The sequence below is a fragment of the Geotrypetes seraphini genome, chromosome 9 (genome assembly GCF_902459505.1).
Source record: "Geotrypetes seraphini chromosome 9, aGeoSer1.1, whole genome shotgun sequence".
NCBI lineage: Eukaryota > Metazoa > Chordata > Amphibia > Gymnophiona > Dermophiidae > Geotrypetes > Geotrypetes seraphini.
In genome coordinates this window covers 181,552,788-181,579,859 of record NC_047092.1, presented here as the reverse complement: position 1 = coordinate 181,579,859, position 27,072 = coordinate 181,552,788, and the positions used below count along the sequence as shown (strand labels likewise).

Sequence of the window (27,072 nt, the reverse complement as noted above, 5' to 3'; positions counted from 1 at the left end):
TTACTACGGAGTATGTCCTGTTTCTCTAAAAAGCTGAAAACATGGGTCTTCCAGAAATCTTGGTTCCGGGTTTGGCAAGACCCTGATTTTACACTATGGGCTCCTTTTACTAAGCTATGATAGCGGTTTTAGTGTGCGCTTAGCACGCGTAAAATTGCCACGCGCGCTGGACGCTAACACCAGCATTGAGCTGGCGTTAGTTCTAGCCGCGCAGCACGGGTTTAGCATGCGATAAAATTCTGCGCACATTAAAAACGCTATCACAGGTTAGTAAAAGGAGCCCTATATGACTTTCTTTGTGAAGTGAAAATACTCTCTATATTAGAAGTCTCTGTTACAACAACAATTTATTATTTGTATAGTGCTACCAGGTGCATGCAGCGCTGAACATTGTGCATGTAAGAGATGGTCCCTGCACAGAAGAGCTTACAATCTAATCATGCAGGACAAAAGGGGAATCAGAACAAGTGCTCATGTAGGGAATGAGAGGGGAGGGGGGCACTGATGAGGTGGAACACATAGGACAAGGAGCATCTGAACTTTGTGCTCAAGAAGGGAATTGGAGGGGGCTGAAAAGGTGGTGAAGACCACTGAAGGGATGACAGACAGATAATTGGTAGGGTTAGGGTTTAAACACAGCTTCAAAAAAGTGGGTTTTCAGTCTGGATTTGAATATCGCCAGAGATGGAGCCTGCCGTACCGAGCCAGGCAGGTTTTTTCCAGGCATGCGGAGCAGCAAGATAGAAGGGACGGAGACGGGAGTTGGCAGTAGAGGAGAGGGGTACCAACAGGAGGGACTTGTTCGCTGAACAGAGTTCCCGGGGGGAGTAATAAGAGAAGGAGAGATACCGATGAGCTGCAGAGTGAGTACACTTGAATGTTAGGAGTCTAATCTGATTCTAACTTGTATTGTATGTTTATTTCTGTGTGACGATAATGCTGTCGTGTGACCCATCTCACGCTCCGCTTTGGAGGATTTGGTAGGATATAAGATTACATATAGTATAACATGTATAATATTGTAATCACAGCTATAGTCTCTTGTTAATAATATTACTTTATTTAATTTATTTTAAATATTATTGTGAAGTGCTCAGACCAAGTAACCCAAAATATAGTGAAGTCACTACAATGAGGTTAACAAGGGGACCATCATCGCCTTCACCTGTCCCCTGCCCTCCCTACGTGACCACGAACTAATACAGATCAACTAAATGTACTTATCTGAATAGGGGGGTAGTTGGTTTCGTTAATTCTCATTGGTGACTGTATCCCAATAAAATTTATATGCTCCGTTAAAATCCTAGAACTGTTCGTTCATTCTTCCAATCCCTTCCTCCCTACTCGAGTTTCACCTCTTCATCAGGGAGGGACACTGCGGAAAAATCAAACCACGATCAAAAATCACAACTCAAACCTTTTAAAACATAGTGTGAAAAAATTAAATTAGATTATACTTATAAGTGCTGAGTACTATCAGGGAAATCCCAGTGTATTAACTTAATCTTGATTTTAAAGCTCTTAAAATTCCTATATTACCTGGTGAAGGCTCACTGAGATCAGGCTCACTCAAAGCAAACGGGCCAACTGAATCTATCTGCTCAGCTTGTGAATTTTATAAGGGGGAGTAACCGGAAAATCCAGCCCAACCAACGACCGGAAATAAACACTGAATTCAATTGAATTCACTAAACGAAAGGTAATACTTTTAAACGGCTAGCCAATCTATGTCTAAATTTAAACCCTTTGGCGCCAGGGTCTGCCAATTATATATGAAGCGTTGCTCTTTTTGTATTAGTGCTTTGGATATGTCACCCTCGGTATTGTGTGTTTGGATCAATACCGTGTACTTCTCAGATCTTCTAATGAGTGTGACTGCTCCAGCCAATGGGAAACCAGAGGGGCGGAGATTCGATTTGTCCTGATGTTACTTAAGTGTTCTATGATCCGAGTTTTGATCATTCGGATCGTTTGCCCTATGTATATTTTTCTGCATGGGCACTGTATATAATAAATCACCCCTCTGGATTCGCAATTGGTCCCTGTATTCAAAATGAAATGACATCCCCCAGTGCACGGTATTTCCACAGAAGTAGCCTCCAATACATGACGACAGACCCTGCATTTGCCGCAGGGCTTATGGGAAGGCTTAGACACCAATCTTTGGTTATGCAAATTATGTTTTAACTGTTCGCCCAAATTCTTTGCTCTTGAAAAGGCAAATTTGGGCAACTTTTGTAATATTGGATAATACTGTAGTTATTGCCCAGTGCTTCAAAATTATATGTTTTATGGCGTTACTATGATTGGTGTACGGCATAACGCAAACAATATCTTGGTCTCGTTGTTTGTTTTGATCTTTTAACATTAACCAGGGGCGGTGGCAGTTTTTAGCTCTTTTCCATGCCCTTCTAACGATTTTCCCAGGATACCCTCTTTGTGTGAATCTGGTATACATTTCATTAGCCTCTTTATCGAAATCCGATTCCTCCGAGCAAATTCTCCGAATACGGAGAAATTGCCCGGTAGGAATACTATTTCTCAATGTACGTGGATGGAAACTCTGGTATTGTAATAAAGTGTTTCGATCGGACATTTTTTTGTGGAGCACTTCACAATAATATTTAAAATAAATTAAATAAAGTAATATTATTAACAAGAGACTATAGCTGTGATTACAATATTATACAGTTATTTCTGTCACAGAAGATTAAGATTTATCTCCCTATTAAGTAAGAAATATAGTATAACATAACATAGTATGTTCATGAATATCATTGATTATGTCTGCTGAAATATGAGTCATTTTTCACTTGTTGTCCAGATCAATGCCACATGTTGGAGGTTCAGAACTCCATATTGATCATTATTCAGCTAGACCTAGTTTAAATTTTGCAGGCATGTTTGTAATAATTATTCCTCTGCTATTTAACATTAAGATATGGAAAAGAAATATCCAAGCCTTCCACCATATGAACACATCAATTTCTTTCAGACCGCGGTACGTGCAGTGCCTCAGGGGACCCTCACTATAACACTTTCGACAACAGAGTTCATCATTACATGGGAAACTGCACTTACACGCTCTCGAAACTCTGCAATCAATCCACCCATTTGCCGTACTTTGATGTCTCCACGAGCAACGAACACAGAAGTTCCAACACCAAAGTTTCCTACGTGAAATCGGTTCATGTGTTTGTGTACGGAAACCTAATCACTTTGCTGAAAAACAAGAAAGTGCATGTAAGTAAGAGTTGATTATTTTTATATCATTTATTCTCACATTAAATTTATTTATTTGTTCAATTTTTTAGCCCTTCCTCCCAAAAGAGCCCAGAACAGGTTACAATGAATATATCGGTGCATTAAGATTATAAGTAAAATAGGTACTTAGAAATTCCCTTACTGTCCCGAAGGCTCACAATCTAACTAAAGTACCAGGAAAAATGACAATTAGAAGAGTAATAAAGAAAGAAAAATAGAGATAGAGGAGAAAAATAAGAAAATAAACATACTAATAAGATTACAATGATCTAAAGGAATTTGAAAGGTTAAAAAGAGGGGAGATAAGAATAGATGCAGAGGGAGAACCGTTGAAGCAATAGAATTCTGGGGAAATTTAAATGAAATTTGAATGATAAAATAAAACAAAATAAGTAAGTGAGATTAAAAAATATATCATAAACTAAAAAGAAGAAGTGAAAATAAAATCAAAACAGTCAAAACAGTGCTTTCCTCTAGGATTTTGCACCCAGGGAATAACAGCAGAAAAGACAGATCAGATTCCTGCACTTCCTGCCAGGCTTGGGAAAGTTATATGGATGATACCCCAAAAAAGAGATTACTGTACAGCAGTCCCTGGTCAAGGGCAATGCAGTGTTTTCCTCTGCTGCCCCCTGGTGTTTACCGTCTTGCCGGCTCCCTCCTCTGTCTTGCTGCAGCGTTTGCGCGGCCCCAGAAACATTTTTTTCGGCCAATGTGGCCCAGGGAAGCCAAAAGGTCGGACACCCCTGCTTACATAAACAACCTAATCTAAGTCACAGCGTCCAAGTTCCGTCGATCGTGGGCTGTATAACTTTCGTTTATACATGCTGTACGACTAAGTCTAAGCCGGCTCATGTCCCGCCCAATTCCCGCCCTCGACACGCCTCCCCAAAACGCCCCATTTAGCTTTGGTCATTCAGCGGCACTATGAAGGCCTAGGTCATTTAGAAATACGTCCAAAACCCGTTTTTATTATCGGCACTTGGAGGTTTTTGAGAAATGTTTGTCCAAGTGCAGACTTAGGCCGGTTTTTGGACGTTGATGTAATGTAATGTAATTTATTTCTTATATACCGCTACATCCGTTAGGTTCTAAGCGGTTTACAGAAAATATACATTAAGATTAGAAATAAGAAAGGTACTTGAAAAATTCCCTTACTGTCCCGAAGGCTCACAATCTAACTAAAGTACCTGGAGGGTAATAGAGAAGTGAAAAGTAGAGTTAGAGGAAAAATAAAAATAAAATAAACATTTTAACAAGACAGCATTGATCTAAATACTTTGGAAGGTAGAAGAGAGGAGAGAAAGGAATAGAAGCAGAAGGGGGAGCCGTTGAACAGTAGAATTCTGCAGCATCCACTATCTCCTCCTCTCCCTATTGGCTAAGGCTCTTAACATTTGCATATCTTCTTCCCATTGGCTAAGGCTCTTTGCCTGCATTGTGATGTCATAGAGCTTTATGGTTATAGAAACCTAGAAACATGATGGCAGATGAAGGCCAAATGGTCCATGTAATGTAATGTAATGTAATTTATTTCTTATATACCGCTACATCCGTTAGGTTCTAAGCGGTTTACAGAAAATATACATTAAGATTAGAAATAAGAAAGGTACTTGAAAAATTCCCTTACTGTCCCGAAGGCTCACAATCTAACTAAAGTACCTGGAGGGTAATAGAGAAGTGAAAAGTAGAGATAGAGGAAAAATAAAAAATAAAATAAATATTTTAACAAGACAGCATTGATCTAAATAATTTGGAAGGTAGAAGAGAGAAGAGAAAGGAAAAGAAGCAGAAGGGGGAGATGCCTATGTCTCCTCCCCTGCGATGTTCTCCCATCCATGCATTCCCTCCCAGACACTTGATCTCTTTCGATTATGAGCCCCATAGCGTTTTTGAGTTGGATGAATTTTTGGTCGAAAATGGGGTATAAAGATGGATCACTTAGTGGTCTGGACGTACAGTTGGACGATTAAAAAAAAAAAAAAAAAAAAAATGCAGACTTTTTGGGATCTAGTAATGCATTTAGAAGGGTGTGGAGCCCGTTCACACCATTTCTTGAATCACATTAGTTGTCATGTACCTTTTCTTTTCAGTTAATTCCTTACACATCCAGGGTGGGAGGGAGGGAGGTGGGAAGGCATCATTATTTCTTGTATTTAGTTTATTGAAATTCTATAGGTGGTTATACTTTTATGGATGAACTAGTCTTTAAGCCCGTTACATTAACGGGTGCTAGAGTAGATGTCTGTCTGTCTGGGTATTTTTTTTCTTTGTCTCTCTCTCCTTGCATGCTGCCTGTCTGTCATTTTTTCTGTCTGTGAATCTCCCTGTGCCTCCTTCCTATGTCCATAGTGCCCCTTTCTATGTCCTTAGTGCCCCCAGTGCCTCCTTCCTCCCCCCCTCCGATGCCAGCCTGCCTTGCATTGAAAACCCCCCACCCCCTCCATTGCCTCCCATAACCCTTCCATTGAAACCCCCCCCATGCCAGCCTGCCTGCCTCCCATCCCCCTGAGCAGCATATTTCCATAGAAACCCCCCCCCGATGCCATCCTGCGTGCCTGCCTTCCATTGAACCCCCCACCCCCCTCCAATGCCAGCCTGCCTGCCTCCCATCCCCCTTCCACCGAACCCCCCCCCATGCCAGTCTGCCTCCCATTCCCCTGAGCAGCATGTTTCCATGGACCCCCCCCCCACGATGCCATCCTGGCTGTCTGCCTTCCATTGAACCCCCCACCCCCCTTCCGATGCCAGCCTGCCTGCTTCCCATTCTCCTTCCACTGAAACCCCCCCCCCCATGCCTGCTGCCTGCTTGCTTGCCTCCCATCCCCCTGAGCAGCATGTTTTCATGGAACCCCCCCATGCCATCCTGTCTGCCTTCCATTGAAACCCCCCCACCCCTCCTCCGATGCCAGCCTGCCTGCCTCCCTCCCATTCCCCTTCCACCTGCCTGACTCCCCCCTCCCCCCCCCTGCCGCCGCAGCCGACCTGGCACAAATGAAACCCCCATTGACCCTCCCACCGCTACAGGGCTGACAAACCTGGCAGGAGCAGCAGCGTCGCAGGCACACTAAACGCTGCTTCGGGTCTGCCGCGGCAGAGGAAATTAGGCCAGTAGAAGACCCGAAGCAGCGTTTAGTGTGCCTGCGATGTTGCTGCTCATGCCAGGTTTGTCAGCCTTGTAGCGGTGGGAGGGTCAACGGGGGGTCCAGTTCCGACGCGTCGCTAGCAGCGGCTTGAAAAAAAAAGGAGACTGTGACGTTAAGCGCGCATGTGCACTCGTGCCGTCGCGACGGAACAGGGAACACGACTTTCGAGTGCGCATGCGCGCTTAACATTTTATTATTATTGATGGGAGGAAGGGGGAGGGGGGGAGAAAATGATTGTTTTTCAGAATGTTTGTATATTTAAAGTGCTTTTCCTGATTCATTTATGTTTAAAATTTTTGCAATGCACTGTTAATATTTGAAAATTAATAAAGATTAAAACAACAAACGTTAATATGATCCGTAGGTAAATGGAAGAAAGGCAAATCTACCGGTGTCAATTGGCGACAAGATTACCATTCAAATTGGTGGCAGCTATGTCCTTCTGAGAACCGACTTTGAACTTCGGGTCCAATATGATGGGAATCATTATGTGGATGTCACACTGCCATCACCGTACAAGGGTCAGCTTTGTGGTTTATGTGGTAAGTCAAATATTATATTTCCGTTTACTAGGAACCCTGGTCCACCATTCCCTTCCCCTCCCCCCACCAGATCATAAAAACAATCATGTTCTCAATATGAGATGAAACTTTGGTGGATACCTTCTTCGTGTTCCAACATGGTATTTCATTCTAGCCACACCTTGCCAGTTTCCTGTTTTCAAATGATTTTGCATGGATTAGACACCACAATATGAAACCTTTTTTTAAAATTAAAATCAAGGATAGTCCATCCATACAGTATGTATCAAAGCAAGTTACCCAGCCAGGAACAGCTGCCGAACAGTTAACTCACTTATATGTGGCTACCTGGTCATTTTCAATGATACTCGGTGGCATAACGAGAGTGGGAGATGCCCGGGTTGGTGGTGCCCCTTCTCTTTCCCCGAACCTCATTAACTTCCCCAGCATCTCCAACTTGCTGCCCGTGCCAGCCTTCGCTCTCCCTCTGATGTCAGTTCCTGGTCCCGTGACCAGGAAGTGATGTCAGAGTAGGGTTACCAGACGTCTGGATTTACCCAGACATGTCCTGTTTTTAGAGGGCATGTCTGGGCGTCCGGACGGCTTTTCCGACCAATGAGCAGGCTGAAGGGGGTGGAGCTAGGGCATGGCATGGGCGTAATGGGGCGGGAATGAGTGGAACGGGGCGGGCCTGGGGGACGGGTCTATGGGTCTGGATTTTACGTACGTAAAATCTGGTAACCCTATGTCAGAGGGAGAGCTGAGGTCAGTGTGAGCTGCAGGTCGGAGGGCTAGAGGCACGGGGCAGGGAAGTGAAGGCACGCGTATGGCGTGGGAGGAGTGGGAAGGAATGGTGGTAGAGAGGGGAGGTGCCGGTGCCCTCACCAAGCCCCGCCCCCCCTTACTGCGCCACTGAAAGCACTTAGCTGGTTAATGGTGATGAAAGTGACTAGTTAACGCCGAAGTGGAAGCCAGCTTTGTTGGGAGTGTTCTGAGGGGCAGAGTCCGGTCAGCAACCAACATTCTTCGTTAGCCCGTGCCTCATTAAAAGGACAGGTGCTGGCTGGCTTTTAGAAACCTGGGAAATCAGATCTGAAGCCTGCACAGGGCCTGCCATTGAATTTCTGGTTTTCGTGCTGGCGATGGATCAATAAAATTGCTGTCTGCCGCAGGCCGAATATCAGCCCCTATATTCATCAATATTTTCTTTGACAGATGATAAGTGTAATGAAGCCCATTCATTGGCAAAAAAAACCCCCTATGGGATCCTTTTACAAAGCCGCGCTTGGGCCTTAACGCGTGGAATTGCGTGCGCTAGCCACTACTGCCTCCTTTGGAGCAGGCGGTAGATTTCCAGCTAGTGCACGCTATAGCGCGCGCTAATCCGGTGCGTGCGTTAAAACCGCTAGCGCGGCTTTGTAAAAGGAGCCCTTTGAATCATCCATGAAACCAGCCCTTTGTTTGGGTGGAAAAGGAGGATAAAGGGGTCGATGAACTTGTTTATTAAAGTCACCACTTTCATAGCGTTTTATTCCAGTTTCCTCATCATATAACGTTAACAATGACTACGGTTATGTTTTGAGAACAAAATACACTCTCCCCCGTTCTGCCCCTCCCCAATACGAACTGGGATCCTTCAATCAAAACTGAGCTCTGCTATTTATTGTGCATTAAATTACGCATTTGCAATCCTGCAGGCAATTATAATGGCGATCCATCCGATGACATTGTGAAACCTGATGGAAATGCAGCAGCAAGTTCTACCGAGCTCGGAGACAGCTGGATTGTACCTGAAAATGGCACCATGTAAGTTCTACTGATTAGAACTTAGGTTGGCATGAATATTTCGCCGCAGGGTTCGTTGGCTTCTGTCCCCAGAGTTTAGTGCCGCACGTGCTGATGGGATGGGTGGTTTTCCCATTTGTCCTGAGGATGTTCAGTAATTCCTCAGGATGACACCCCTGTAAAGTACTGGAGTCAGATAAGGGCAATTCTATAATTTAGGTGCTCCGATATATACCTAGGCCAGGGGTAGGCAATTCCGGTCCTCGAGAGCCGGAGCCAGGTCAGGTTTTCAGGATCTCCACCATGAATATGTGTGAGATGGATTTGCATGCACTGCCTCCTTGAGATGCAAATCTATCTCATGCATATTTATTGTGGAGATCCTGAAAACCTGACCTGGGCTCCGGCTCTCGAGGACCGGAATTGCCTTCCTCTGACATAGGCTGATGTAGGTGAAGCTTCCACTGCCTAGAGAGCGGGATTCTGGGAATTGTGGTCCTCAGTAAGAGTAATGTGTGATGGTTGGAGTAAGATCTCATGACACAAGGGTTGCAGAAAAAGGCTGGTACACGGTTCCCTGCAGTGACCAGGCTTGGATCGGGGTGGGAAGGAGAGTCCACACACAAAATTCCTCTGGCAGATGAAGGAAAACAATGCCCCAATCCCAGCACCAGCGCCACCTGAGCTGGAAAGAGAAAGGAGGATCAAAACTCCCCAAATATCACTTTGACCTTTTTGTTAAGAATAAAAGAAATTCAGGATCTCAATCGCAAGTTGAGTTGAAATGGTAGAACTGTTAGTAGACTTTTTAAATCTAGGAATGTGAAGAATTTCTGCTAAAGAATTCTCTATTTCCTATGTTTTATCCAGCTGTACCAATGGGAGTGGCGAAATCTGTGATCCGGTGATTAAAGCTGAAGCAGAAAAAAATACGTCTTGTGGAATGATCACTGACCCATCAGGTAACATAGACGCACCTCTGTGTCTCAAAAGACTAATGAAATCATTTTATAAATTGCCCAGTTTTATACGGGGTGATTTTATAACTGGGTGTTTATGTCAAAGTTCCAACAAGATGCCTGTTTTATAGACATGATAAACACCTACATAGCTTTAGAAAATAAAACTATCCCTTGTAGTGCTTCATACAACTTACTCCTGCTCTGCAGAACACGTGTGTATATGCGTGTGTGTGTGTGTGTGTGTGTGAGTGTGTGTGTGAGTGTGAGCGTGTGTGTGTGTGTGTGAGAGTGTGTGAGTGTGCGTGTGAGTGTGTGTGTGTGTGAGTGTGTGTGTGAGTGTGAGCGTGTGTGTGTGTGTGTGTGTGAGTGTGTGTGAGTGTGCGTGTGTGTGTGAGTGTGTGTGTGTGAGTGTGAGTGTGAGTGTGTTTGTGAGTGTGTGTGGTTTTCAGGATTGCTACAGTACTATTCATAAGATACATTTATTTATTTATTTATAAAGAATTCAAAACAGTTCACAATCCAAAGTAAAACTCACGATAATCAAACAATAAAAATTACAATGGAATTAAAAACTATATGGTGTTTAAAACCCAACTTCCCCAATAAGAACATCCACTTTTTCAAGCAGCAAGGCCAAACCCTACCACAACCTGTCTCAAGTTCTAGCTCGGGAGCAAACGTTTTTAGCTTCTTGCAAAATGGCAGTAAACTTTTTTTCAAGTTTGTAACAGTTAACCTATTTAGGAAGGTGTAAATATAGCATACATAGAATAGTTAACTGTAATCCTGTGGAAACATAGTATACATATGATATATGCATATATAATGGTGTAATAATGCAAATATGATACCCTAGCCAAGCAGCTAGGAGGCTGAGCATAATCACAGTGGAATCCATCTGAATCTGGAATTTAAAATCCATTACAGATGTCTTTGAAAACCTCTCTGAATTGACTCCCCAGTCATTAGTAGAAGCTTCCAATACAGATAAAGATATTTACACTGGAAATGAATTCCATAATTTAGATACCATTACAGAGTTGGTCCTACCTCAAGAATCATATTTCCTCATCCTTTTAACACTCACATTCAAAAGCCAGCACTCGGCCAAATGCAGACACCTATTGGGAACATACTAGCCTAGTCACTCTAGAAGAAATGAAGGTATTGATGTTTTTATCACCGCGAAGACTATTATCGTCAATTGAATGTGTTCTTTAATGAAGTTTATGTGATGCTGGTCAAGCACTTTCCTCATTTAGAAATGCATGACAAAATTCAGGCTGTCATATTTCAATAACCTGCAGCCTCTTTCCAGCTTGAGCAATACAGAGGCTGTTACTAATCCAAGACACTGCCAACCAAAGGCTGCATGAATGATCACCGTGCAGAATCACCCAAATAAAGTTTTAGCTCATTTTAATAAACAATCTGTGTGACTTTCTCAATCTGTGGCTGGACTATACCCTCCTAATCCCAGATTCTTAACGGAGTCTTTTTTCTGGGTGGGGTGGAGGCTGTGGAGAGATGTCTGCCCTATCAATTTGTAGCCTCTGCAGTTATGGTGTCCAATCCATCTCTCCAAAGCAAGCCATCTCTGTTGTGACATTTAATTTCAACTGACTTTATGCAACTACAGTGCAAACTTGCTGCATTTATTTAACTGACTGATAGTGTAATTTGGAGCAGCATTATAGATAGTCAAAAATTCCATTGATAGAAACATGACGGCAGATAAAGGCCAAAGGGCCCATCTGCAGCATCCACTCTCTCCTCCTCTCCCTATTGGCTAAGGCTCTTAACACTTGTATTGTGATGTCATAAAACTTTCTGATTATAGAAATATAGAAACCTGATGGCAGATAAAGGCCAAATGGCCCATCCAGTCTGCCCATCCACAGTAACCACTATCTGTTCCTCTCTCTAAGAAATCACACGTGCCTATCCCAGGTTTTCTTGAATTCAGACACAGTCTCTGTCTCCACCAGCTCTTCCGGGAGACTGTTCCAAGCATCTACCACCCTTTCTGTAAAAAAGTATTTCCTTAGATTACTCCGGAGCCTATCACCTCTTAACTTCATCCTATTATCTCTCATTGCAGAGTTTCCTTTCAAATGAAAGAGACTCGACTTATGAGCACTTACATTACATAGGTATTTAAACGTCTCTATCATCTCTCCCCTTTCCTCCAAAGTATACATATTGAGATCTTTAAGTCTGTCCCCATACACCTTATTATGAAGACCACACACCATTTTAGTAGCCTTCCTCTGGACCATAGAAACATAGAAACATGACGGCAGATAAAGGCCAAATGGATTATTTATTTGATTTTTTGGCCCCCCTCCTCCCAAAGGAGCTCAGAACAGGTTACAAATCAGGTACTCAAGCATTCTCCCTATCTGTCCTGGTGGGCTCACAGTCTATCTAATGGACCTAATGGTCACAAGGAGCAGCATGGATTTGAACCCAGAACCTCAGGGTGCTGAGGCTGTAGATCTAACCACTCTCCTCAGTGGCTGCAGAAGAATATTCAACAGCAACAGTAACAGGGAGGAGCCTTGAGAAACTCCCCATTTCAACCCTTTCTTTGTTCTGACCCAAAATGTTCTCCCTTTCAGAAAGGAATGTTTCCAAGTCAACACTCTTCCGGCCTTGCGTATTCTTTGTGGCTATTCCGAAAAGCAGATTGGCGAGCAGGTGCTCTGGGGTTGGCTTAAGAAACACTATTATAAATTGCAAGCACATATTGCAACTTGGCACCTGCTCTGCCAAAATGTACCTCTTAGGAATGCCTAAACATTGCGCAATAGCACTGCACTAATAATATATCTCACGGATGATTTCTTCTGTTGCACAGGTGTCTTCAAGGACTGTCACTCTAAAGTACCTCCGAAAAATTACTTTGATAGCTGTGTTATTGACGTGTGTTCTACCGGAGGAGAATCAACTTCCCTGTGCTATGCTTTGCAGTCCTACGCTGAACAGTGTACGAAAGCGGGAATCTGTATAGAATGGAGGACCAGCGCCTTGTGCCGTAAGTTTCATTTCCTACAGATGGAAAAACTGATACAGAAGCACTTGCGCAAGACCACGGGAAGCGAAGCGTAGTGGGCATGTTTGCATTAATAGCTCATTAATTGTCAAAATAGTTGTAAATATTTCAACTATTTTCTCCCTAAGGACATAAGAGTTGCCACTGCTGGGTCAGACCAGTGGTCCATCATGCCCAGCACTCCGCTCACGCGGCGGCCCTTTTGGTCAAAGACCAGTGCCCTAACTGAGACTAGCCCTACCAGCGTACATCCTTGTTCAGTAGGAACTTGTCTAACTTAGTCTTGAATGGTTCATAGTCAGTCACGTGCCGACAATCGGGTGCTGACAATTTGGCGCAAGAAAGAAGCGCGCCGCGGGAAAACTTAGTTTTAAAGAGCTCCGAACCGGGGTGTGAGTGGGGAACCCCCCTACTTTACTGTTTAGTGTTCGCGCTGCTGTTGGGGGGGGGATTGGGGGGTTGGAACCCTCCATTATAGAGAAAATGGAACAGAAAGAACGCTTCCGATGCAGCTGTGGATCGAGCCGGCCAGAAGCTGAGCAATGCCAGTGAGCACCCGCGGACACCCCTGTTTACTGCCGCTGCTGCTGGTTAAGGAAGGCAGCAGCAGCAGAATAGGGAGGGTGGCCGGCTGTGCACCCCCTTGGGGCGTGCACCCGGGGCGGACCGCCCCCCCCCCCCTTGGTACGCCACTGATGCCAAGCACTTATCAGAGGAAGTCCATATTTATTGTAAAAGGTAAAACATCACCTAACCTAAAAATCCGTTTCTAGGCCCCAAATGCCAATGAGTTCTCTGCGGTTTACAAAAGAATGACTACAAATACGTAATCATGATAAGAATCGAATAGTTGAGGGCTAAGAAACTTCAGAAATTAATGTTCAATAATTTTTATTGAGTTTTAAAAATAAAATATACATACCAAAAATCTTACAAAGAATATCATCTCAACTCAGTTAATACATTGTAGATATATAAATTCAAAGAAATCAACAATCAATTATCACCACAATACAGACATGATAAAGTACCTCCCAACACTCCCATCCCCCACTTCCCCCCTCCACCCACCCCCATTCCCAAATATTACTAATAAATAGTGCTTCACTTTTAATTAGTTCACTCCAAAACTGTGTGCTCTGGCTGATAATTGCTGTATATAAGGTTCCCAGGTCATCCAAAATTTACTCTGTTTTTTATACGATTGAGGGGGAGGGGTCGCCCTAGTTTCCATAATCATAAGAGCATGAAACGCTGCCCTCCAATGCCAAAATCAGGGTGGACTTTCTTCCAACCAATGTGGTAAAATACATTTTTGACCTACAATAAAGGATTTGCGAAACAATTCCCTAACCCCTGTCCCATTGAAGAAATAATACCGTCTGGGAGGAAGGAACCACAATTCTAGAAATTTCTAAGATTGTTTTTATGGAACGTGTCACTGCTTCACTGTACAATGCACTTTTGAATCCAATAGAGAAGCCAATGTCAGGTGAAAACGGAAACACATGTCTTTTTTTAATTATTATTTATTTATAGATTTCAACATATTATCAAGCATAAACTTGTACAGAAAGAAATTAAGCCAAGTACAATCTACCACTATCCAATAAAAATTGGTTGTTAATTAAAAAATCATAATAGGAAATAAAAATTACAGTGGCTTAACTTTACTCAAGTCCTCAAAACTGGATCCAAAACTTACACAATTAGCGAGAAAATAAGAAATAAACGTAGGGTTCCTTTTACAAAGGCACGCTAGCGTTTTTAGCGCACGCACAGGATTAGCGCCCGCTAGCCGAAAAATTACCGCCTGCTTAAAAGAGGCAGTAGCGGCTAGCATGTGCGGCATTTTAGTGCGCGCCTTCGTATAAGGAGCCCTTAAAGAATCGCTGCTTTAAACTGAGAGCAAAATGTTCTAATGAGCTTAAGATTTTCCTTTATCCAACCGGGATATAGACAAGAAAGTAGTTAATTGAAAGGGTTCATAAGAATTTATGTAATGTACCAATGATTGTTTATAAGTGATGTATTTATCGTTACTGTGAATGAAAATATTTAACACTTAATGTAATTTTTGAAAATGAATAAAGAATTAAAAAAAAAAAAGAAAGGGTTCAAAGAAAACATATTTATTCAATTGGTGATGCACAATAGACTTGCAAGGATGTCGCTGTCAGCCTAGCTATCGCTACCATTCAGCATTTTTACTTGGCTTTACTTATGTCAGTGGAGGCCTATGGGAAATTATATCAATCTGACTCTGGCATGGGAATGCAGATAGATTCTGTAAGGCAGGGAGACTGTGTTAAGTATCCCTGATATGTTTTAAGTTGCCCCGATTGAATCACAACTAGCTAAAAGGTGTTAATGTCTGATTAAGAGGGTGCTTAGGACAACGGCCTGCTTGAATGGGACAAAGAAGCCAGAGGCTAATCCCATCACCATGCTTGCAATTATCACACCCTCCTTTATCCATTAAATTAACCATTGTCTCAAACAGTTTGCAAATTTTAAACAGAAAGATACTGGGAGATACAATATTTTCTCTATTCAGAATGGGATTCCAAGGTATAAAAGCCTCCTCTCTGCAACACATATCTATCTCTCTTTTTCTATCGAGCTATCAATCTATCTATCTATCTCTGGGCTCTCAGGTTCTTTCTTTCTTTCTTTCTCTGGCTCTCCCTAGAACTGCAAGCTTCTTTCTGGACTCTGTAGGGCAGAGAAACTGCTTTGCTCTCTGCTTAAGTGTAATGCTCTCTACTTAATTGTAATGCTTCAGAATATTGCTTTTCTGTAAGACTATTTCTATAATATATTCTTTTGCAATCACCTCTGGCTGTGCTCATTTATTCTACTTTCTGGTGAGTCATCTGTGAGGGAACTGAACCTGGGACCTGGCGTTGGTCAATGCGCATTTCACTTAACCCCTACCACCATACATTGGGGGGGCCACGAACGAAACTGACATTTTGGGGGCTTGTCTGGGAATTGAACCCAATACCCTAAAGCTAACACTCCTGGCTTAAGTAGAAGAAATTCACGCCTACGCCTCACGTGATACATCGGGAAACATCTGTATTTTACACATGTCTTTTTGGCACCAAACTGGAAACCACGTTTTAAAATGCATTGTTGTCATTGTATTTTATTTTTGCATCGAGGGGCAACAGCAGGCTTTTGAAGTATTAAAACTGGCCTCTCTCTTTTTTCCGGATTGTTTTTAGCGATATCCTGCGCCGGGGGCAGCCATTTTAAGAGCTGCGGCAGCAGCTGCCCCACCACCTGCTCTGGGCCTGTCACTTTCAGCAGCTGCGACTCTTCCCCGGTGGAAGGCTGTTTCTGTGATGAGGATTACGTTCTCAGCGGAGACAAATGCGTCCCGGAGAGTGAATGTGGCTGCACGGACATGAACAACAATTATTACCAGGTAAAGAGTCCAGAATAACCACTAGGTCATACGGGGTTTTGTTTAGCAGTACAGGAAACTGAATTACAATGAAAGGCTAATGCCATCCGATATTCAGCGCTATTTCACTAGCCAGGAACGGCTATTATACATATTATACATGACACTTTGGGATGAATGATTCTTGTCCTGCTGACAGGAAATTTTAGCTATATTGAAATCAGTCCAGCCTTTGCTATGAAGAAACCCCTTTTTCATACCTTAAATACACACTTCGATATTTCAAGACTTGGCAGCACTGGTTGCTGTGGAGACCCATAACTTAAGATGCTATGAACAGAATTTGGGCGCCAGAGTTCATTTTTAATGTTTGACTGTATTTTGCATAGCCATCAGCTGCTAAAGCTATTACATCTTAATTATAAAGGGCTGCGTACACCTTTCGGCACTATAGAAATGATAAATAGTAGATCCACAGTCATAACTTAAAAACCTAGGACTTTTGCTGTAAGACCACTGGGTGGCACTGTTCTATTTAAGGGATTCAAATGTGAGGGGAAAAAGGTTTCTTCCTATTTCCTATCTTTGACTTGGGTTTTGGTTGATTTTGCTGTTCAGCAATTGTTCTTACTGATCCTTTTTAGAGGAGATGCTATTCCCTGTCTCGGGCTGATCAAGATGAACCGTGCAAGAGCCTGTTCCTACTGCAGTTTATTCTTGGACTTGTAGGAACTACTCAGTAACCGTCACGCTGAAAATTAAGCTGCATTCTGAGGATTTAAAAGTCAAAACTTTTTTCTTGTGCTCGATTAGGCTGGAGAAAGCTGGTTCACTCAGAATAACTGTGCTGAGCGCTGCACATGCAATGGAAACAACTCGATTTCATGCATACCATGGGCATGTGGGGTCCAGGAGAAATGTGAGGTGCAGGATGGAGTCCTCGGATGTCATGGAACTGGTAGGTTTTTATTAATGCTCTTTAAAAATGTATGAAGGTAATAGGTCACTTACGGTTACCAGATATTACTTTAGTAAAATCTGATGCCCTAGACCCCCCTCCCCCCAGGCCCACCCAGTTCCAACCATCCTTTGCCCGTTATGGCCTAGCTCCGCCCCCAGGTTCCCCTTCCCCCCACCCCATTGCCTGCTCTCATTGGGCAGGTGGGCATCTGTGAATGCGCAGATACCCTTCTGCCTGACGTGATTTCGGACCAAGTGCCGGGTTTTGAAAAGCCGTCCGGACCCCCGGACATGTCCTCGAAAAGGAGGACATGGGTAAATCCGGATGTCCGCTCTGAGAAACATCAATTAATTTATTGCCATAATGTTTGACTCAAGGCCGCAGAATCACTGCTGCCTGCCCTATCCCAGCCTACCAGTCAACCTTCAGATAGGCCTCAGGGGTTTACAGGGAGGTGAGGGGTCTTTGGGAGGTGAATTGATGTTTTTTGGAGTGGGGGAGGGGGCATGGCAGGAATGGGATGGATATACTTGGGAGATAGTAGCCAAGCAGAGGAGGTTATGGATAGGGCACAATTTTGGCATCCCTGTCTACTTTACACCCGGTAAGGCCGTACATACCTCACTATGGCCCTACTGCACTGCAGAGACTTGTAGGCATAATGCGAGACAATTCATTCTCCCCCCTCCCCCACCCCCTTTTTACTAAACCGTGATAGCGGTTATTAGCGCAGGGAGCCGCACTGAATGCTGGGAGCAGTGTGGAGCATTCAGCACAACTCCCTGCGCTAATAACCGCTGTCGCGGTTTAGTAAAAAGGGGGTGTGGTCTATTAGGAGCAGTCAAGAAAATGATCTCTGAATTGGCATGCTAATTGTATCGAATGTTAATTGTATAGTCGGTTTGATCTTGTGAATTACTTCCTTCCTCTTGGGGGCAGAAATTTTAGTACAAGGCCCTTAGGTAGTAAGACATTGTTCACGGCGGCCACCCTTGGTGAGCAAGGAGCTACTTTTCATGGCCTTATTTTGGGGTGTAATATAGGAATTCAGCTTTGACGGTGAACTTGAATAGGAGAGGGTAATTCGAGAGCATGGAGTTCCTCTTCTGCTCATTGCTATGAGCCCCCATAAAATGTTCCTTTAATTTTGTATTGACCTTTAATTTGTGGTTTGTAAATACCTCCTTTTCTTTGTGATGTTCAGGTAAAGCATCATGTCACGTGGCAGGTGACCCACATTACTTCACCTTTGACAAAGTCATGCACACATTCGTGGGCACATGCACCTACACCCTGGTCCACGTGTGCAACGCCACCAACGTTATTCCTGTTACCATCAGTGGCAAAAATGAAGACCGTGGTCAACGTGGAGCGACGTATCTCAGGGAAGTCTATGTAGATGTATATAACACCCGAATCACACTGCAGAAAAGCAGGAAGACACTGGTATGTGGAGCTGTTTTAAGGCTCAGCCAATAATAATGATAAAACTGATATTTGCACGCACGCAGTAAACAATTAATCAGAGAATTCACTAACAGTGATATTTAAAATTATACTGGCCAGCTGATCCTTGGATTTTCAGTGCTACATAATTTTATTATTATTTATTACGATTTATGTAACGCCTTTTTGAAGGGATTCACTTAAGGCAGAGTACAGCAAGAATAAGTCAGACATAAGCAATAGACAATTACAGTGTAACAATATTCAAATTACAATCATAGAATGGGTCTTTTCATTTCAATTTTAAATGAAATACTTTGCGTAAGGTATATGATTCTTTTTGGAGAATGAAAATAAAGATTAAAAAGTTGTACTGTATCGTTCTGCAAATTGTGCAGCCACTGGAGACCAACCTTCTAGTTCAACCGCCTAGAAATTTGATTAAGTGGTATAAAAATTTTTTAAAAAAAATAAACTTGAAACTTAGGGCGTTAGGGCCTTAATGCGCGGAATAGTGCGTGCTGAAATGCCACGCACGCTAGCCGCTACCGCCTCCTCTTGAGCAGGCGGTAGTTTTTCGGCTAGCGTGCGCTAATCCGTTGCGTGCGCTAAAAATGCTAGCGCAACTACGTAAAAGGAGCCCTTAATAAACTAGTACAAGTAAAGTCCTGCAGTAGTCTTACTTTTTAACCCTTTCAGGACCAAGGGACATATTTGTCCCATAACTTTAAAATCCTATAAATTTTGATTGGGATAGTCTACAGTTCTAAATTTGATATGTACGGATTCCATATGATACTGCCTTTATGTAAACAAACTGGTTCCGACATTCATTCATTAGCGTCGTTGCTAGATTGACGAGAAGATTCACTTGCCACACTATCCATAAGCCAGAAGTGTGATTTTTTAAAAAAAAAATAATGATATTTCACAAAAATAAATCAATTTTTTGGCATCTGCAAGCCCTTTTTACCATAAAAATGTCGTCAAAACCACAAAAATTGGCCTACGATCCTTATGGTCCTGAAAGGGTTAAAGCATAATTTCCCCCCCCCTCACTTTTCTCAAGCTGTACTGCTGAGCAGTGTAAGCTAAATGCTGAGCTGCCCATTTTTGTCCTATGGGCAACCTGGCGTTTAAGTCGCGTTGCTCGATAAAAGGGGGTAATATGAGAACATATTATACATGACACTTTGGGATGAATGATTCTTGTCCTGCTGACAGGAAATTTGAGCTATATTGAAAGGGATTGAGGGGTACAGATAGGAGTAGAGGTAGGTTATAAGGATAGGAGTAGAGGTAAGTTACAAAATTAGTCTGGGACCACTGTTTCAGGCGATAGGCTTGATGGGCCGCCGCGTGAGCGGACCGCTGGGCAGGATGGACCTCTGGTCTGTCCTAGTGGAGGCACCTTCTTATGTACATTACATACAATATCAACACAATACATTTTAATAGACCGTACAGGCTGTAAGCAAAGATGGAACATATAGACAGACAAAATAGAGGAACAGGAGTAAGAAATTAAGGGGACTAATTTATAGAAAGTTTCAGGCGAAGTCAGAAAGGTGCTTGATTGTAAGATAGGAGAGGATGAGCAAATCCTGGCACAGAATGTCCCCCTCTTTCACTAAGGCGCCATAATCGATTTAGCCTGCGCTAAATGCTAACGCATCCATAGAATATAATGGGTGCGTTAGCAATTAGCGCGCGCTGAATCGTTTACCGATTCTCCTTCGCAAGAGGTTTCCAACCGTTTAAACTCTCCCTTCCTTCTAAAAAAGGGATTAAAGGAGTCGAGATCTTCAGTCAATCTTTGGTCTTTTAAACTCTCTCAACGCTGGAATGATCTCCCCCTTTTTTTTTTAAGGAGTTCCAGTTCGTTTCAATTTTTCCGTGAATCTTTAAAAACGACTCTATTTGCCAAACATTTTGAAAATTAATTCTTTTGAAATTTTGCTATTATCTTCTATTTATCATGTGTAAATTTATTTATTTAATTGCTGTAAACCGAGTCGAGCCTTCTCAGAATGATGACTCGGTAGACAAAGTTAAGCTTTAGTTTAGTTTAGTTCTCTGTCCTTTGACTCCATCCTCTTGCTACATAGGGGAACTTCCTATTGCATCCCTGTTCTGTCTCTTGTTTACCACTGGACTGGAAAGACCCTTAAGCAGAGGTTGACTCATAAAGACTGTTTGTACACACAGTTTAATCAGGAGAGGGTCCGCACCCCGGTGGAAGGCCGTACAAGAGGCATCTCGATTGGAACTGTGGGCATTTATACGGTGGTGGAGACGGACTTTGGAATGACAGTGAAGTTTGACGGAGACCATCACTTAGAAATCGTTCTCCCTGACTCGTACTACTCAAAGGTGAGCAAGAAGGCCATAGCTCTGGAGTGTTTCAAACGGGCTACTTTGTCTAATGTACCTATTTTTAAATAGTGATTGGGGCTAAGGATTCTACCGAACCAGCGAAACTTTTCTCAGATTTCTACTGGGTGTCAAAAAGTATCTGCATTGCTGGACATTTGTAAAATTAAAGCACTGTAGTGGTTTAGCTTTGAAACGTGATAACTACTTCTGGAGTAATAAAATTATTTACGTATCTGTGTTTAAAAATCCTATATACGCTACGGTGGATTCCTGTATGCAAAGAGGTGCAATTTCAAAGGTTCTAACTTCCTAAATTTAGGGATTAAGAGACTGGCTACTCCTTTTATTAAGACGCGGTAGAAGTTTCTACCAGGGCCTAGAGTGCTAAATGCTCCGATGCTCATAGAATTCCTATCCCCGTCTTTCTAAGGTGCGCTCTGCTTTTTATAACGCGTCCATAGACTAACATGCACGCATTGGCATTTATCACGCACGAGATCGATTAGCATGCGTTAATCGGTTGGCGCACCTTAGCAAAAGCGGGCCTAAGACCTTTTAGGGCTTCAGTTCCACGTTTTCCATAGCATCTGAACTTTCCTGCTTCTCACTCATGCCTGCGGTGGGTAATGTTACAGAAAACACGCAGAGCCGCATGCCTTCGTTCAGAGAAATCATTTGTAACCTTCGAGGCACAATTAAAGGCCTTTGACTTCTCTTTGGCCTTTAGCTCTTCACTTGCTTCCTCCTGATGGCTTACTCTTCTTCCATGTGGGCAGATTTAAATTCTTTGTTCCATCCCTTACCATATTGTTCATCCCTCTCCCCCAACCTTTTTATTTTTATTGTAATCCCTGATTCCCCCTTTCCCCATGTTCTTAATTATTTTCCTTTACGTTTTGTCTTTTTTCTGTTCCTACCTTATTTAATTTGCTTTTTAAAAAACTGTTTTTTAAATTTTTTATTGTAACCCACTTTGCCTTTTATTTATTTATTTATTTATTCAATTTTCTATACTGTTCTCTCAGAACGGTTTACATGAGTTTATTCAGGTACTCAAGCATTTTTCCCTGTCTGTCCTGCAGGGCTCACAATTTAAATAATGTACCTGGGGCAATGGGGGGATTAAGTGACTTGCCCAGGAGCAGTATGGATTTGAACCCACAACCTCAGGGTGCTGAGGCTGTAGCTTTAACCACTGCGCCACTCTAGAAATCATAATGTAGCAAAAGTGATCCAAGTGTAGGACAATCCAGGCATTGTGACATCACTGATGAGGTTGGCTCTTATTGGTGGAATGAGGCATTATGATGTCACAATAGCAGCTCTGGTCAGAGGCTCTTTATTTATTCCATTTTCTTTACCGTTCTCCCAGGGGAGCTCAGAATGGTTTACATGAATTTTACTCAGGTACTGAAGCATTTTTCCCTGTCCCGGTGGGCTCACAATCTCTCTAATATACCTGGGGCAATGGGGGGATTAAGTGACTTGCCCAGGGCCACAAGGAGTAGCGTGGGTTTTGAACCCACCACCTCAGGGTGCTGAGGCTGTAGCTTTAACCACTGCGCCACACTCTCCCCTTTTGGTTTTATATTTGCGGTATATTAAATACATTGAACTTGAACATGTATTCATTACATTTCATTTGTTTGCCGTAGGTATGCGGCATGTGCGGTAACTATAATGGCCGAGGCGACGATGAGTTGCTCATGCCAAATGGCCTTCAGGCTCGCAACGTCTCCGAGTTCGGCAACAGCTGGAAAGATGATCAGGAGAGCGACTCTGGGTAAATACAGCTTTGTTCGTTTTTCATTGGTTCTTTACAGCACACACTGCTGTGGTGAGGTGGCAGTGTAAGTGTACAAAGTACATGCATAGAGCACACACACTTTTGCACCTTCTTTGGAGCAGGGATAAATTTGTGTAAGATTGTCTGTGGGGATAGATTAGGAATTATTGGAGATTTTTTTTATAAGAATTGAAGGTTTTTGTGAACATTTGGGGACTATGAACTCTGCCTGATTCTCCAGCTAAAGATAAAGGTTTTTCTAACTTTCCTATTTACAGATTGTCTCCCTCTTCACCTGATTCACAGACTAATTACTCCTGTAAAATATATGCCTTGTGTTGATATAAACACACCTGCATCTTTATTACAGCTGCTTGCCAGATATAAGGGATGATCTCGGTCCTCCATGCACAACAGAACAGAAACCAGTGATCGAAGGCCAGTGTCAGGTCCTACTCTCAGATGCCTTCAAACCTTGCCAACATCTGATCAAACCACAACTGTTCATTCAGAACTGCGTCTACGACATGTGCAAATACGATGGCATGCTCTCCACACTCTGCGCTATAGCTCAGTCCTACGTCGATGCCTGCAAGCGTGAAGGGGTCACTATCAAATGGAGGAACAGCACACTCTGCCGTAAGTTAGATCAAACTGCAAAGCAGAAAAGAGAAACAGAATCCAGGTGAAAGTCTGCTTGCCCAAACAGAATACATAATTTTTCTTTGTTAAGTGTTTTAATAAAATGTGAGAATAGATTGATAAGTGATTTAGTACAAAGCTCTGGCAACAATACTGAGCTTAGGAAAAAAGTAGATTCTTAGTAGAGAATGACACGGTGTTGTTACCCACGGCTAGCCGCGGGTAACCCGCCAAAACGGTGACCCAAAAAAAAGGTCACCATGAGATCGGGGACAAGGCCATTCACCACCCCGTGGAGCGGTGAATGGTTAGCACGTGCGGTGAACGAGCGTTCGATCCTGCAGCTCCCTCTCTCCCGCCGGCCATGCATCTCCCTCCCTCCCTCCTTTTCCCTTACCTTTTCTTGTTGAAACTGACGATTTCTATAAGGCTATGAGCTGTATTACAGCCGGAGCCTTGAAGTTGCGTCGCGTTGCCTGCCGGAAAAATCTCCTCTGACGCAACTTCCTGTTTCCGGTTGCATCGGAGGAGACTTTTCTAGCAGGCAACCCGACGCGACTTCAAGGCTTCGGCTGTAATTCAGCGCATAGCCTTATACAACTTGCCAGTTTTGCCAGAAGAGAAGGTAAGAGGGAGGGAGGGAGAGAAATGCATGGCTGGCCGGCGGGAGGGAGCTGCTGGACCACGTGAAGGGTGCTGGGGTGGGGAGATGGAGAGGAGAAGACGCTGAAGACAGGGACGGGGCGGTGAAGGGGACAGAATTTTTCCCCGTGCCATTCTCTAATTCTTAGCAGGCTGTGATACCTTTCACCTGACCACACAAGAATAATTCAACATAGTTGTTGTTCATGAACCTTGAATCGTTTGTATGCCCCTTCTGCAGTGTCAGGTAATAAGCTAAGATAACTTTTTTCATTTTGATTAAAAAAAAAAAAAAAAATCTAAAATACCATGAGGGGCATTTTCAAAATATATTTCTAAATCCAATTTGGACGCTAGACGTCCAAAGTGGGCAGTAAGAAAATGCCTATTTTCAAAAGGCAAACCCACCATATGTCTAGAAATAATTTTTTTTTTTTTTTTGAAAATCCTCTATCTGGACGTCCAGGCCATTGGGACACCCAGACTGCCAGGATATCTATTTTTATGCCTCATTTTTGACAAAAATGTGTCCAAGTCCCAAACGCCCATTACAAGGCCATTTGGACGTGGCAGGGGCCAGCCTTGTAATGGACAGGCCACCCAGAAATGGCAACAGAGCAGTGGGACACCTTAGAGGGGGCTGCTGTGAACTTCACATAAAGGGTGACAGATAAACATCTCACCGGAACTCCCTTATAGGTTATGGTGGCTCCCCAAAACCCACTATATTCACCTGTCTACAACCCCAATAGCCCTTATGGCTGCAGGTGGCACCCATGTGGCAGTAAAGTAGGGTTGGTGGGCTCACATTTTCCACCATGAATGTATTGTTTAGAGTGGCTTATGGGACTTGCTACTCCTCTCTATGGTTCACTATCTCACCCACCAGACTTCTTAAGACACCTGTGCGTAGCTCTACTAGGCTTTTCTATACCAGGTGATGATGTTCTGGAGACAGGTATGTACGTTTGTATTCTGATCTTTGTGGGTGTGAGAGGGTCCATGAGCACTGGGGGAGTGTGGTGGTGTCTTACCTTGCTGCATGCAGTGGCCATCTGGTCAGTTTTGGCACCTTTATGGCACTTAGACCATTCTAAAACAGGACTAATTCCAAACGTCTACGTTCCATCCAGGATGTCTCGCAAAATGTTTGACGATCGCTGCAAGACGTCAATGGCTAACCCGCCCTTGAGACCGCCCAAACCCCACCCATAACACACCTCCACCACGCCCATCTCATGCTGGAACACCTCGCTAGACATACAGAAAGACTTTTGATTATCGGCACTTGGACGTCCTGGCAATTAGGACGTCCAAGTGCCGATTTAGGCAGGTTTTTGAACGTCTGGATGTTTTGATTATGCCCCTCCTTGTACAAACCCTGTGAATTTCAGTCAGATTGCATTCTTTTCTTTCTGTTTCTCGCAGCTCTGCCGTGTCCTACCAATAGCCATTACACCGACTGCGCTTCTCCCTGTCCTCCCACCTGTAATGACATTTATGCATCTGGCACCTGCGACAAGCCAGTGGCCTGCATGGAAGGCTGTATATGCAATGATGGACATGTGCTGAGTGATGACCAATGTGTTCCTCTGGACGACTGCGGGTGCAGGGACGACAAGGACAACTACTACCCTGTATGTTGCTTTAATTCTGAACAAACAAACCAAAACTGCAGATATGTACAACGATGTAGGCAAAATTTATTGTGACAACCAAAGTATATCTAAAAACCTTTTTACCAAACAGGGGACCCAAAACGGTCCGTGTTTCGGACAACCTTCATCAGGGGTCCATGGTAGAAAAGGGAAAAAACATATGTCACAAAAAAATGCAGTAATGCCGAGGGTCACTAGATATTACAAAATCTCGCGATATCTAGTGACCCTCGGCGTTACATATTATCCGTTTTTTTTCTACTGTATGTTTCACTGCATTTTTTTGTGACATATGTTTTTTCCCTTTTCTACCATGGACTCCTGATGAAGGTTGTCCGAAACACAGACCGTTGTTGAGTCCCCTGTTTGGTAAAAAGGTTTTTAGATATACAATAAATTTTGCCTACATCGTTGTACATATCTGCAGTTTTGGTTTGTTTGTTCCTGGTTGTTTTTTTCACTGCAGACAAGGTTGGACCTCCTCTTTCCTTTTGGTTCTGTTACTTTAATTACGCATTTATGCTCTACTGAACATGCTAGGTCACATTTTCTTTAACAAAGCAACCATTCAAAGTTTGTTTTGCTGAGATACTTTCATGTTATAAAAAAAAAAAAGGTGCTACAGAAAGTCCCTAGAATGATGAGACCACAAACGTAAAAAGATAAGTTAAATTAAATATTTATGATTGATTATATTTGGAATATATTTATTTATTCAATTTTTTAGCCCGTCCTCCCAAAAGAGCCCAGAACGGGTTACAATGAATATATTGGTGCATTAAGATTATAAGTAAGAGGTACTTAGAAATTCCCTTACTGTCCCGAAGGCTCACAATCTAACTAAAGTACCAGGAAAAATGACAATTAGAAGAGTAATAAAGAAAGAAAATAGAGATAGAGGAGAAAAATAAGAAAATAAACATACTAATAAGATTACAATGATCTAAAGGAATTTGAAAGGTTAAAAAGAGGGGAGATAGGAATAGATGCAGAGGGAGAACCGTTGAAGCAATAGAATTCTGGGGAAATTTAAATGAAATTTGAATGATAAAATAAAACAAAATAAGTAAGTGAGATTAAAAAATATATCATAAACTAAAAAGAAGAAGTGAAAATAAAATCAAAACAGTCAAAACTCAAGTCCAGCTTGAACGGGCCCCCGAGCCAACCGTTGGTCCGATAGCCGGACTGCAGCCCTCCTCCGTCGGCTCTCCCCTGCTGGAATGGGGGAGGAGCAAAGACAGTGTCGGTTTAAAAATATTAGAAAAAAGACAAAAGAATTCATCTAATTAGAACATTCATTTTAGTGATCTGGTGTAACATTATGAAAGTAGTTTGAACGTGGAGTGGTGCATCTGAGGCTCTAGCTGACATTTACACTACTGAGTTCTAAGAGGAACAAGTTAGCTATTTGAT

The 27,072-nt window shown here is 42.9% G+C and overlaps 1 protein-coding gene across 1 annotated transcript in view; it reads left to right on the top strand.

The window, feature by feature from the left end:
* Positions 1-27,072, top strand: part of LOC117366936 (IgGFc-binding protein-like) — a 164,457-nt gene that overhangs the window by 98,974 nt on the left and 38,411 nt on the right. The window contains exons 69-80 of the mRNA XM_033958996.1: positions 2,996-3,243; positions 6,775-6,952; positions 8,629-8,737; positions 9,587-9,678; positions 12,539-12,715; positions 15,964-16,166; positions 16,959-17,103; positions 18,311-18,552; positions 20,761-20,925; positions 22,584-22,711; positions 23,085-23,353; positions 25,427-25,635. Of these exons, the coding sequence (XP_033814887.1) occupies positions 2,996-3,243; positions 6,775-6,952; positions 8,629-8,737; positions 9,587-9,678; positions 12,539-12,715; positions 15,964-16,166; positions 16,959-17,103; positions 18,311-18,552; positions 20,761-20,925; positions 22,584-22,711; positions 23,085-23,353; positions 25,427-25,635 (2,165 nt within the window). The remainder of the gene's footprint in view (positions 1-2,995; positions 3,244-6,774; positions 6,953-8,628; positions 8,738-9,586; positions 9,679-12,538; positions 12,716-15,963; positions 16,167-16,958; positions 17,104-18,310; positions 18,553-20,760; positions 20,926-22,583; positions 22,712-23,084; positions 23,354-25,426; positions 25,636-27,072) is intronic.